At 46.5% G+C, this 14,788-nt stretch overlaps 1 protein-coding gene across 1 annotated transcript; it reads left to right on the top strand.

Moving 5' to 3' along the window:
• Nucleotides 1–1,121: 1,121 nt before the first annotated feature.
• Nucleotides 1,122–8,514, top strand: foxj1a (forkhead box J1a; the record flags this gene model as incomplete). Its single annotated transcript, XM_080723980.1, has 3 exons — nt 1,122–1,181; nt 2,310–2,882; nt 7,669–8,514. 3 exons carry the CDS (start codon nt 1,122–1,124, stop codon nt 8,512–8,514), a joined length of 1,479 nt encoding a protein of 492 aa, XP_080580106.1.
• Nucleotides 8,515–14,788: the final 6,274 nt, after the last annotated feature.

Here is a 14,788-nt window from a genome sequence, read left to right as displayed (position 1 = left end):
TACGGGAATTAATCGGCTAAAAGAAAAGAACAGCAACTTTGGCTCGACATTGTTGGCTTGTAAATAGATCTGTTCTGGGGGGGGGGGGGTTTTGGTCAGAGGCGTCAATTGGGTATGGCAAGCTATGGCACCTGCCATACCTTGGCTACAGGGGGAAATAATAAAATGTACTTTTCATCGTGCCTGTTGCTAAGGTATGGCAACATGACTGGTGTCTTGCAAGACACCAGTCATGTTGCCATACCTTAGCCTTTTCTGAACTGACGCTGCTGGGTCAGCGACACCGTCGTACTGCGGGGTATATAGAGGAGGAGGTTTGTGCGTCAAGTGCACCAGCAGCGTCCGGGAGGACAGGACAGAGGTCTGGAATTCCAGAAAGTTCTACGACCTCCTCCTGGACAATTAAAGAGCCTTCCTACTTCCACACAATGACATTTCATTTTCACACTCCATGTGTGAACTCTATATAAATAGCTCTAAAAGCTCTTCAGAACAGAACCTTCTTGGCAGGCCTACACTATAGTCCCGACTCTCCATTATGATTCTAATAGGCTACTAATGGATTGGGAATGAGTCAGTTCAGTGTGTGGCTGTGTGCAGTGCAATGTGAAACTCTTTTAGCTCATACAATAGGAACACGAATACGTCACCAATATGGGCTGCACGCACACACTCGCGCGCGCGCGCACACACGCACGCACGCACGCGCGCACACACACACACACACACACACACACACACACACACACACACACACACACACACACACAAACATTGCCAACACACACACACACACACACACACACACACACACACACACACACACACACACACACACACACACACACACACACACACACACACACACACACACACAGGCACACGCTAATTAGCAATTACAATTACATGGGAACATGATTACCGTTACTGTTAACTGTTTCCAAGCGAGGCCATCATTGTGTCTTTGTCTTATTCTGTTTAATTGACACCTCTCTCTCTCTCTCTCTCTCTCTCTCTCTCTCTCTCTCTCTCTCTCTCTCTCTCTCTCTCTCTCTCAGTGCAGTGGCAGGCAGGAGGAGCAGACAGGGAAGAAGGAGGTGTCAGAGAGGAGGAGAGCCACCATGCTGTCTCTGAGCTGTGTTGACCCGTGGCCCGAGGGCTCCGTGGGCCTGGAGGAGGAGGTACTGTATAGGACATTACTGCTGATAACTCTGTTGTGTAGACCAGTGGTTCTCAACCTGTGGGTCGGGACCCCCAGGGTTGTCCCCAAATTATTTTGGGGGGCCCCCAGATTTTGAAATTAATGTGCAACATTGTTTTCTCACTCAACAGTAAATAAACCAATATAAGGTTTTAGTGTATTGACTGGGTGTCTGCACATTTCTAAAGTGACAATTTAAGGACTTTTGAGACCTTTTTGACCTTTTTTTCACATGACAAATGAAACATTGGCTAAATTGTCAAATATTAGAAGCAGAAATAATTGTGAAAATAGCCGTTATGAGCATGTACAGTAGATCTGCTATTTTCACAATAGAATAGAATGTTAAACAAAATGCAATCAACTCCATGTGCTCGTCAGGGTGGGAGCCTGGAAGGTCCCCAGGTCCCCAGTTTGATGAGGTTTAGCCTCTCCTAAACCTGTGGGTCGGGACCCCCAGGGGGTCCCCAAATTATTTTGGGGGGTCCCGGTCCCCAGATGATTAATGCAACATTGTTTTCTCACTCAACAGTAAACAAACCAACATAACGTCTAATTGTATAGAGGGTATCTGAACATTTATAAAGTGACAATTTAAGGACTTAAATACCTCTGAAATGACAAATTAAACATTGGCCAACTTGTCAAATATTAGAGGCAGAACGAACTACATGCTCACAACACCTTGCAATGCGAGGCGTTGTGAGCATGTAGATCGGCTATTTTCACAATAGAACCGTATTATACAAAATGTAATGCCTCAACTCTTAGTGCTCGTGAGGGTAGGGGGGGTCCCCAGTTAAAATATGATTATTTTGGGGTGCCCGCTGGCCTAGTGGTCAAGGCGCATACCACATACTAGGCTATGATGCCTGCTGGCGTCGCCGGTTTGACTCCCGATCCGGACGACCTTTGCCACATGTCATTCCCCATCTCTCTCCCCATTTCCTGTCAGTCTACTATCCTATCAAATAAAGGCATAAAAAGCCCAAAAACGAATCTTAAAAAAAAAAGAAAGATTCATTTGGGGGTCGCGGCCTGAAACGGTTGAGAACCACTGTTCTAAGTGAGACCACTAAAGGCCTATATGCGTCTGTCTGCCCTACAGGTAGTGACGGCCGCAGCCCGGGCCGAGGAGCTGGACAACACCTCCTCCACCAACAACAACAACAGCAACAACAGCAGCTGCTGCAGCAACAGCAGCATCAACCTGGACGACAGCCTGACCAGCCTGCAGTGGCTGCAGGAGTTCTCCATCCTCAGTGCCAACGGCGGCGGGCCCCAGCCGCAGCCACCCTCGCTCTTCGGCGGCCACCACCACCACCAGCCGCTCGCGGGCTCCCCCTCCGAGGCGCCCTCGTCCCCGCTGGCCGGCGACCCGGCGTCCGGCATGGGCATGGGGCCGCTGACCCCGGGCAAGCCCACGGCTGCGGCCTACAGCCGCGGCGGTGCGCATCACCACCACGCGAGTCTGCCCCCCGGCGCCATCGTGGCGCACGGCCACTGCCCCGACGAGGTGGACTACAAGACGGACGCCCGCGTCAAGCCGCCGTACTCCTACGCCACGCTCATCTGCATGGCCATGCAGGCCAGCGCCAAGAGCAAGATCACGCTGTCGTGCATCTACAAGTGGATCACCGACAACTTCTGCTACTTCCGCCACGCCGACCCCACCTGGCAGGTAAACGAGGGGAACCCCGTTTCCAGCATCACGCGCTTGACGACTTCAGCGCCGTTTGCTTAATAGGGGCACTTCATCTGTTTTCAACCTTAGCGCTTCGTGGAATAGGCTATATGCACAGCAGCCATCTTGGAGAGAAGTTGGGTCTCTTCTTACTTCCTACACAGGTGTTACCAGTAATACCGGTACTAATGAAAGCTCTGTTCCATTCTGGTCAGACAGAGTCAGGGTGCTGATATTGTTGCATGTTGGCTCACTGGAAACACTCTGCTACGCCAGTGAGTCTCAAAGTGTGGTCCAGGGACCCCCATGGTTCCTTGGGGGCTCCAAATGACCCCTTTAAAGGTTCTACACCATGCATTTGAAAAATAATTTATATAACAATAAATTATGTCCCAAAAACTTTTTTCAAAAGGTTTGAGGCTAAATTACCATTTCAGAGCATTTTCAGCTGCAATACCACCTTGTCCTGAGTGGGAGGACTGCGCTATTGAGACAGTTTTGGCCCCCCACATTCCTCCCCACCTCCTGCTCAGCAGGTCTGCCCACCCCTCCCCAACCCTCTCCCAGCTCCTCCTGCCTCCTTCTCAGGCCTGCCCACCCCTCCCCAACCCTCTCCCAGCTCCTCCTGCCTCCTTCTCAGGCCTGCCCACCCCTCCCCAACCCCCACTCAGACAGCTCGTTCTGAGACCTGCTTACATAGATCTGCCCATAAACTGAGAAAGACACAATGGTCAGAAATAGGACTTTGTGAGGATAGAACGTGCTGTTGGGACACCAAAAAAATACATAAAAATTGGAAATGAAATGAAAATTCATGGTGTACTCCCTTTAAAAGGAGTAACTCTGAGAGTATGGATCCCTAAGGGTTCATTTGGTTCCATTTGTACACTTTCAGAGTTATGGGGGGTCCTTGAAATAAAGGGTTTGAGAACCACTGTGCTACATGAAATGGAACAGAGCCTTCATTAGTATCTTCTGTAGCACCTTTGAAGGAAGTGAGAAGAGACTCAACTTCTCTCCAATATGGCTGCCGTGGTCCTCAATTTTCTTCTGTGGGTCTCATTGGTGGGCTGTGGACAGTCCAGACACCTGCCCACCAATGACCTCATCAATGTGGATTCCAAGCTAATAGAAACGACAGCCTTTCTCTTACAGGAAAGTTAGCATGTAGACGTACTATCATCTATTACTGTCAACTACCTTTTGGTTGAAATGTCTTGAGCTTTTTGCCTATAATGACATGCCCAAAATAGGAATGACACCTTTGAAGTGGTTAACACAATATGGGCACACATACACTTCTAAAGACAGTGGTTTTCAAAGTGGGAAAGTGAAAATTCACTTGGTGTTTGCCACTTATCTCCAACACATATTTTATGTTTCAGCTATGCTTTCTTTCCCTCTCTTGACATGGTCTCTACTCCCTACACACACACGCACATACAACACACACACACACACACACACACACACACACACACACACACACACACACACACACACACACACACACACACACACACACACACACACACACACACACACACACACACACACACACACGTGCACTCTCAGGGGACTCAGGGGACTTTCCTCAAGTGTTGTTCAATTGGTTCAAGAGGTCTGCTCATCAGATCAGGGTGTGTGTGTGTGTGTGTGTGTGTGTGTGTGTGTGTGTTTGTGTGTGTGTGTGTGTGTGTGTGTGTGTGTGTGTGTGTGTGTGTGTGTGTGTGTGTGTGTGTGTGTGTGTGTGTGTGTGTGTGTGTGTGTGTTTTGAGTGGGTCAGAGTCACAGCTGGGGGCATTTTGGTTCTTAAACGTCTCAAATGGCATTAAGGAGAAGAGGAGGGTTAATAGCACAGAGCCAGCTGACACTCTGCAGCGTTCGCAGCCGTGGCTTCGGGAACTCGGGAAGCAATCAAAAACTGTTCGTATACTTGGCTGCATGATGGTGATGATGAGGAAAATAGCTTCAAAACATACATTAAGTGATAAATGATGACGATGTATTATTATAGGTTAGTCAGCACAAAAAGTCTAGTCAAATCAGCCCGTCCTTTATACGAGCTGCAACATTAAAGTGACAAAATGCATTACAAAGCCTTGGCAGAAAATAGCAGATCAGGCTTAAGCTTGTCGAACGGCTATTTTATGAAAAAGCCTGCCCTGCAATAACAGAAAACAGTGGTGGAAAAAGTACTCACATTTTGGATTTTTTTTTTATACTTTATTGTGTCAAAACATGTAACACATTTTCATTAATATCATTATTCAAACTTTTAACATGTTATGTCCCTTTTTTTTAAAGACATTTTGACATTTTCTTTCTACACATTTTGGAATTAAGTAAAAGTATCAATAGTGCACTGTAGATGTACTCTGTTACAAGTAAAAGTCCAGAATTCAAAATGAACTTGTGTAAAAGTATGAAAGTATTGGCATCAAAATGTACTTAGAGTACCAAAAGTAAAAGTACTAGATGTTTGAAAATAGCCGATCTACAAGCTCACAACGCGCCGCGATGCGACGCGTTGTGAGCTTGTAGATTGGCTATTTTCAAACAGCCTATAGCTATGAAACAGGGCTAAAGTGGTTTATGTTTATGTTTTATAATATTATAATTTATGTCTGCAAAGTAACTAGTAACTAAAGTTTTCAAATAATTGTAGTGGAGTAAAAGTACAACATTTGGATTCGAGATGTAGTGGAGTGGAAGTAAAAGTATTGGAAATTGGAAATACTCAAGTAAAGTACAAATACTTCAAATGTGTACTTAACTAAATGTACTTAGTTACTTTACACCACTGAAAACAGAAATGAAATGTCACTAGCATAGAGCCCTGAGGGACTCAGTGCTCTCACTCAAGTGGTTAATTCTTTTCCTCAACCGTTGCTTTCGGCTAATAATAAAATACCCCCCAAGGGTTTCTTCTGCTTGAGCAAAGCGGCCAGGGGGGGGGGGGGGGGGGGGGGGGGGCGGAGACTTTTGGAGGAAAAAGTTTAATTTTGCGGATAAATGATTGATTAAGCCGCTAACTTGCACTCCCCTACTGAAGCGGTCAGCTCAGACATTTGCAGAGCGTCGTGTTATTGTAAGCCAGCGCATGGGGCAGATAATATTTAACAAAGGTCATTGTGTCAGCCCCTCTGTTTGGACTGGAGTGTAATAAGGATGGGGGCGCGGGGGGGGGGGGGGGGGGGTAGGGTAGGGTACAGCAGTGTTTCTCAACCTTTTTTCTGCATGGGCACACTTTTCATGTCCCAAGAATCCATGGGCACACCAACATAATACAGGGGCGTAAATATCGTCACTGTCAGGAAGAAACCTCATATCTCCAAGTTTCAAATGTGTACGTTTCTTCGCAAAGTAAAGCCCTGCTTTGTCGCACAACAGTAGTGAAAACAGCAGAACTACAAGCACACAACACCTCGCACCGCGAGAAGTTGTGTGCTTGTAGATCGGCTGTTTTCACTAGTTTAAATCATTTTTAAAATGTTAAAAATACAATACTGGCTTTCAAGCAGTTTCAAGGGGCACACTTTACCCTTCTCAGGGGCACACCAAAGGTCCCCAGGCACAGTGGTTGAGAAACACTGGTGTAGGGTACAGCATGCATTCATGTGTTGTAATGTACGGGCCGCGGCCATCTGCACTTCCTGCTTGGAATTTAGCTGCAGGTTAATATGTCAATATAGCGTGGTTGTCGGGTGGAAACCTTGCATGGCCAAAAACCTTTCATTTTGTATTTATCATTTTAAAATGTGATTTACAATAGTGAAAATAGCTGATCTAAAAGCACAAGTGTGCTTGTAGATCGGTTATTTTCACTAGTTTTGTGTGACAGTCTTGCATGGTGAGGCAAGGCTTTGCTTTACGAAACAAACGTAACTTGGACATACAAGGTTTGTGCAAGACAGTGGTGATAGGTCTTTATTTATTTGATTTCTTAAAACCTAAAATCTTTTAAAAGAATTGACCCATTTATCAAAATGCAAACCAGAACCAAAAATCTATACCTACTTTCAGGAAACAGCATTGCATGATGAGGTATAACATACAGGTAGGGTTATTAAAAGTAGCCTCTGCTCTGGGCCAAGCCTCAAAAACAATTTAGTCCAAGCTGCTTCAGCCAGTTGTGTGGGCAGAACCGTTTGAAGTGTTATATCGTCACTGTCGGGCAGAAACCTTATATCTCCAAGTTTCAATTTTGTATGTTTTTTTTTTTCGTAAAGCCCTGCTTTTTAGCTTCAAGGTTTAAGGCTAAATTACCACTCCTGAATACAGAGCCCCTGTCATTTCTGCCTGGCTTTCAGAGCATTTTCAGACCGTGGGAGGACTGCGCTATTGAGCCAGTTTTGGCCCCACACTCCTCCCCACCTCCTGCTCAGCAGGCCTGCCCAGTGCCCACCCCTCCCCAACCCTCTCCCAGCTCCTCCTGCCTCCTTCTCAGGCCTGCCCACCCCTCCCCAACCCTCTCCCAGCTCCTCCTGCCTCCTTCTCAGGCCTTCCCACCCCTCCCCAACCCCCACTCAGCACAGCAGTAGCAGTAGGTCACGATTGTGACATCACAATCGGGACCTTTCTCAGACAGCCCGTTCTGAGACCTGCTTACATAGATCTGCCCATAAACTGAGAAAGACACAATGGTCAGAAATAGGACTTTGTGTGGATAGAACTTGCTGGTGGGAGTCGTGGGACACCAAACAAATACATAAAAAGTGGAAAAATGAAAATTCATGGTGTAGCCCCTTTAAATGTTCTTCTCCCCTTGTCAACCCATCAGAACTCCATCCGGCACAACCTGTCGCTCAACAAGTGCTTCATCAAGGTGCCGCGGCAGAAGGACGAGCCGGGGAAGGGCGGCTTCTGGAAGATCGACCCGCAGTACGCCGAGCGGCTCCTGAGCGGCGCCTACAAGAAGCGCCGCATGCCCCCCGTGCAGATCAACCCGGCGCTGCAGAGCCGCCTGCGCAACGGCACGCTGCACATGGCGCCCCGCGCCCCCCGCGACGCCCTCCACTTCGAGTCGCACCAGCAGCTCCTCCGGGAGTTCGAGGAGGCCACCGGCGCCAACGACCAGCACTGGGACCCCCAGCCGGCCGAGGGGACCATGCTGGGCTCCTGGCCGAGCTCGGCCGTCAGAGGGCTCTCCGGGCTCTCCGGGCACAAGCGGAAGCAGCAGCAGCACCTGCCGGCGGCGCCCAGGACTAGCAAAGCCCCGCGGCGCTCCAGCTCGCCGCTGCTGTGCGCCGACGAGCAGCGGGAGCTGGGCTCGCTCAAGGGGAACTTCGACTGGGACGCCCTCCTGGACTCGGCACTGAGCGGCGAGCTCAGCCTGGACGGCGGGGGCGCCCTGAGCCCCATCCGCGGGGAGGAGGAGCACCTGGAGGGGGCGCCGGACGCACACCCCGCCGTGCTGGCGGGGACCCAGAGGGGCCACGAGGCCTCGGACTTTGACGAGGAGACCTTCCTGGCCACGGCCTTCCTGCAGGGGCCCTGGCCCGAGGAGGAGGAGCCGCAGGGGCCCGGGGACTTCCTGTGCAGCTCCACCGTCAACCTGGACCAACTGTTTGACCTGGGAGACCCGCTGGGAGGGGACCTCAGCATCAAGATCGAGACCCTCCTCTGAGCTCACCAGACTCGTCCTGAGTTGTACATTTGGACCTGTAAAGGCAGCGGGTTCTCAAATTGGGGTCCCTAGGGGTCCTTGAGATGGTTCCAGGAGGTCCCCAGGTAAACTGTGGATAGGAAAGGACCAAACGGACCTTTACGGCAACTGTCAGTGTCATGGGGGTCCGTGGCCTAATCATGCACACCAAACTGGGGTCCTTGAAATTTTAAAAAAATTAAATAAGGTTTGAGAAGCACTGCTTTAAGTGGAGACTCGATGTTTGCTATGGGGAACTCCCCACTCTTCCCCACTCATTATCGGACCACAATGGAAATATAAGCTTTGGGGCTTTTTGGGATGGCCTTTTGAACACTTATGTGTCAAGAACACTATTGTATAACGTTTTGTACATACTTTTCGATTTTTGGTGTCAATAAAACAATAAACTCAATCAGCAAAAAACTAAAAAAAACTTTGATTGAATCAAAATAAGACAATTGTGGAAATGGTCACTGTGATCGTAACCTATATATATTTTTGACCACATGCTCTGGTGGATGAATACACCATGCCTGCTGAACAAAGATGCCACAATGCAGAAGAGCAAGCATTCCACAATATTACAGGATATATATCCCATATATAAAACATTTTTATTTTTGCGAGAATCATTCATCTGTAGCAGAGCGACTCACAGCCTCAGCCTGCTGACCTAAAAAAGTCTAATATCTCCCCCGGATTATAAGGAATGCCCTTATTAGTCTAGTGGTTGAGATGTTGGCTTTGTGAACGAGAGAAAGGCAAAGTATTCTATGGAGCTGGGATGATGATACAATGCGAAGTAGAGTTAGTTGTTTACATTGTAAATGCACGTGTTCATTTGTGAACGCGCGGGCACGGAGCGACGCCATGGAAGGAGATATGCATACATACTGTGTACAGTAGGTCAGTGGCTCACACTGGGGTCCCGGGGACCCCCAGGGGTCCTTGAGGGGGTTCCGTCGGCGTCCCCATGCTAAATGATTGATAGTAAAGAATCAAACGGACTCTTACACCTCTTACAGGTGTGTAACTCTTACACTCTCAGAGTTATGGGGAGGCCACGAAACAAAGACTGGCAGCGATGCAAGTCTCCGTCTACTTTTAAAACGGAGGTGTTTCGCATGCAGAGATATTTGATAGCTGAGCGTTGTCCAAACTCACCGGTACTCCTGTTTCGTACGGTGGGAGTCTTTTTCGATTGACATTTTGCAATATGCCTGTATATGGACCATGACAGCAGCACTATATGGTGAAAAAATGAAGAGATATTTGCCAAATTATTGGTTTAGGAATGATATATTTGGTATTTTGAGTGTGTGTGTGAGGTTTCTTTTCTCTTTTTTCTTTTTTGTACTAACTCTTATCTGTATGTTTTGTTCCAATGATGAAGTCCATTTTGCTAGATTAATAATTATGGCGGATAAGTTACCTTTTAAATGTTCGATATTTTCATATAGACAGCAGAGAGAGAGAGAGAGAGAGAGAGAGAGAGAGAGAGAGAGAGAGCGAGAGAGAGAGAGAGAGAGAGAGAGAGAGAGACTGAAATGAACTTAATCGTTACTTTCTTTAGTCATGACATTTAAGGCGAATCCTGCAGCGAGTAGAGTGGCCACCTCATGCTCTTAGACACTGTCATGTCAACACAAAACATCTCAAGGTAAAAAAAAAAAACTAAAACTAAACAAAGAACAGCAATGTCCTTAAAATGCCCACTTTGGAAAAGGCCAGGGTGTTTCGTCAATGAGTAGCAGACAGTCGGGTGCGATGTGCCAAGAACACTTGGGTCTGGCTGGGACAGGTGGTGGCAGTAGCTCGTTATATACTCGTTATACCGGTATACTCGCACAAAACAAATGACTCTGTTGCCATCAAGACAAGCTGGAGGCTGAGACAGCATTTTCTTGCACGAAAGCATATCCACGAATGCAGTGGTTTTCAACCCTTTTCACATCAAGGTCCATTGGGGACTGCCCATAAGTCCGGAATCTCATTAGTCCTACATCTCATTAGTCCGATTTTAGTTAGGGTTAGGTTGTAGGGTTAGGTTTAGGCATCGTTTTACTGAGGTTAGGTTTAGGTTTAGGCATAGTATTTTTCACCAGGTTAACATCACCAGATTCTGACTAATGGGATGTAGGAACAATGAGATTTCGGACCAATGCCATGGCACTGTCACGGACCACCGTTTGATGAGCTTTAGCCTCTCAGACCCAAAACGTAGAATGTTTTGTTGTCGTTGGATAAGATTCTGTCCACAATTCCATGCTGTATTGATGGGGTGCCATAGGAGAGATACCGGTAACAGGCAAACATTGATCAACAAATCAATTCTTCTACATTCTCTAATTGAGAGTCTAACAATAATCCTTGAAAGCGTAAAATGTTAATTTTTCCACTCTCAAGAGATCTAGACGGGTCCATTTGGTTACCAACTCTTCCATCATTTAGCTGGGGACCACCTGGAACCTCCTCAAGGACCGCTGGTGGTCCCCGGGCCACTGGTCGAGAACCACTGCACTAGTGTGAAAGAAGTGCAATCAATGCACAGCGATCCTTGTTCTGTTTTTACCTGGGATGTTAAGAGCAGAGTGGAGATGTACTGTAGGCCTATTCTTTGTTGTACGCCGAAGACAGCACATCTGCAAGCTCACAATTTGTTGTGAGCTTGCAGATCACATATTTTCGGCTTTAGAGAGAGCATTACTTTCACCATTTTGGGTACTGTGGAGTGTGAATGTGCCTTGCTAGCAGGGACGTGCTGGCCATTGGGAAAAACGGGACAACTCCCGAACGGCCGGTTCATTCCCGGCCGGTCCAGGCCGGCCATTAGGAAAAAAAAAATCGTTCCATTTTGGGGGCTGGGCAGCCAACAAAGTAAATCGTCACTGTCGGGCACAAACCTCGTATCTCCAAGTTTCAAATTTATAAATTTCTTCGCAAAGCAAAGCCCTGCTTCATCATACAAGGCTGTTGCACTAAAGTAGTGAAAACAGCCGATCTACAAGCACACAACGCCTCGCGGTGCGAGGCGTTGTGTGCTTGTAGATCGGCTGTTTTCACTAGTTTAAATCATTTTTAAAATGATAAATACAAAACAAACGGTTTTGGACATACAAGGTTTCCACCCGACAACGACGAAATATAACTCATGTAATTGGCCCACTGGCTTGTCACTTGTCATGATCTGAAATGGCAAAACTTTGAGTAGCAGCAGCGCTATAGAGAGAGATCTCTCTCTATAGCGCGCAATGAGGGCCTCTCCAACTCTTTTTCCCGGGCTGAATCAGGGGCCCAGCACGTCCTTGCTTGCTAGTACAAAGTGCCCTTCTGTCAAAGAAAGCACATGAAATGTTGTGGCTGTGTACTGCTTCTTCCACCTGATTAAGTAACACTTATGTTCTGAATGCTGACATCTTACCTCATGATTTTGTTCTGTGATGCTGATGATGAGACACTGTTGATGCATACTTTTATTCTTCCTCTTTTTTTATTTGGTCAATTTTTTCCACTTTTCTTTGGCAATAAAAGTATCAAACTTATATTGTCATCAAAGTATCTCGTTTGTTTCTACTCATCATCCATGGTCGATATTTCCCCCCCTTTTGTTATGTGCGAGTGTCAATTTGAATCATTACATTATTATCATTATTGTTAAAGGACAACTTTGTTTTTTTACAACATGGGTTCATATTTTAGATTGTAATTAGAGAAAAGAATAGATGAGTGTTGAAATGTTTTCATGTACTGCTTTCTATCATTTCGCATGCGTGCAAGTGGTTAAATATGTCTTTTTAGTCACAATAAGCCCATTCCCAAGATGCACCACAATCCTTCATGGCCAGATGTGACTTATGGGGGCTATTAGTGTTACTGTAAAGAAATTGACAGCTTATTTTGTCTAAAAATACATATTTGGCCACTTGCATGCCCCCACCCACTGAAATCAAGGTAATTAAAATCGCTAAAACTATAGAAAGACGTAAATGAAAACATCTTTTCTTTTCTCTGTAAAAAACAAAGTTGTCCTTTAAATCACTAGTTTACATAACGTAAAAGAGTGGTTGAAATATTTTTTGGGGACAAGCTCCCAACATTTTGCGGTGTCAAATAAGTAGTCATTATTGGGTAAAGAACTGGGAGCACGGGAAGCAAATTAAGTCAGATAACAAGAAGACATAAGCATAAAGATAATAAAGCCCGTAAGTGACAGAACAGCCTCTCAACATCGTCTAGACCACTGGTTCTCAACCTTTTCAGGCCGTGACCCCCAAAATAACCATATTTTAACTGGGACCCCCAACCCTGACGAGCACTAAGAGTTGAGGCATTGCATTCTGTATAACACGATTCTATTGTGAAAATAGCAGATCTACATGCTCACAACGCCTCGCGTCGCGAGGCGTTGTGAGCATGTAGATCTGCTATTTTCACAATTTCCGCCTCTAATATTTGACAATTTAACCAATGCTTAATTTGTCATTTTAGCGGTACTAAAGCGTCCTTAAATTGTTGTGCAGAAACCCTCTATTATACACTTAAACTTTATGTTGGTTTGTTTACTGTTGAGTGAGAAAACAATGTTTCACTTTAAGCTAATCATCTGGGGACACCCCCAAAATAATTGGGGGACCCCCCTGGGGGTCCCGACCCACAGGTTGAGAACCACTGGTCTAGACTTTCCCTACAGGGGCTTAAAAACCTTCCTCTCTCTTTACTGGTCACTCTAAAAAAAAAGAAAGAAAAAACACTTTGTCATTACGATGTTTTTTTGCTGCATCATTCGTCCAGCTTAAACACCTACAAAAGAGCATCCCGGGGCCTTGTGTAATGAATAGAGGAGGGGAGGGCAGGGGGGAGGGTCCCCGGCTATTGTTTCCTGCTTGTTACACTGCAGTGTGTGTTGCTCGGTAAGCTGGTGATGGATGTCAGATTACCTCCTCTCCGGCCTGTGTGCCTCCGACAAAGGGAGAGAGAAAGATACACGCGCAAACACGCGCGCACACAAGCACGCAGACACACGTTTGTATCACAATGTGTGGGGGAAATCGGCCTAAAGCGAAGCATATAGCAGATCTATTGGCTTATAGATCTGCTATTTTCGGCGTATGGCACAGTGGCACGCGACTAAGTGAGAATCGGGTATAACTTCAACCCTCTAAAGGTCTACTCTTATCGGGATTGTTCACCCAATAAATAAAAATTATCTATCAATTGCTCACCCCATGGAACTTGAATTCATGTAGGCCTATATATATATTTTTTGTCGCATTCCTAAGATAATATTTCGATGACCAGCAGTGGTTCCCTATGGAGACACAAAGAGCCTGCTTTGTTCCCTATGGTCCTCAAATGATTGGCATGCGACTCAAACTTTTGTCGCATTCCTTCCATGAATTAAGTAATCGTTAAAATGTAATCGATACAAAAATAAAAAAATTACAACATTTTGGGGTGAACAACGCTTTAACTCCTAAATCCGTTTTAAGTGTAACCATAAAAAAACTGCTATTTCTCTTGTAAGGAGAAGGAACATTGTCCTCAAAATTATGTCTACTAATCCTTGCCCGTTCGAATATGTGCAGTTTGGGTTATGGGGTGTGCACAGTGCTGTGTTCTACCTGTAACTCACGTATACCACGTCTGCTGCCCTCGTGAACTTTTCAAGGTAGCGTATTTGATAGGCATTATGCACTGGCGTATGCCCTGGCCACACGAATAGCCACGGATCATAGATTATAGTATGCCCTCAAAAAAAAAAGAGGGATTGAATGTAGGAGTCTCAGAAGTAACGTTGGAGAACCCAGACGTATCAGTCAGCCACCTCCAAATTTGGCTGTTACCAAGTCGCAATTGTTTCTCGCCCAATTGAACTCTGCCGCCGATGAACTTGGACCGAGGCGTTTATTTGTGTTTTATGTGACGCGCCTCGCTTTCCTAGAGGTTGTCTCTGCACGTAGCGCAAAGCGCCCGGACAAAAGGCCACACCGTAAAACTTAAGAGCCCCCGCACTCTCTCCGGTTGCATTTTATAGCGCTTGGCAACCTTAGCTGATTTTCATGCGTCGCTGTGAATATAAGATAAGGCTCAGTCATTTCCCCCGGCAACACACAGGCAGCGGCCAGGACTCGCAGCAATGGTTGTGCAACGTGCTTGGGGGGAACGACTCATCTTCTCTGTGTCGTGTGAGTAGTACCGTACTATGGCATAGTGTGCCCATTCACCGCGCTGTCTGGGGCCATTCACTTGACCG

Source organism: Nannobrachium achirus, assembly GCF_963921795.1.
Source record: "Nannobrachium achirus genome assembly, chromosome: 4".
Lineage (NCBI taxonomy): Eukaryota > Metazoa > Chordata > Actinopteri > Myctophiformes > Myctophidae > Nannobrachium > Nannobrachium achirus.
Note: the sequence above shows the minus strand (reverse complement) of the source record. Positions and strands in the feature narration are given on the sequence as shown.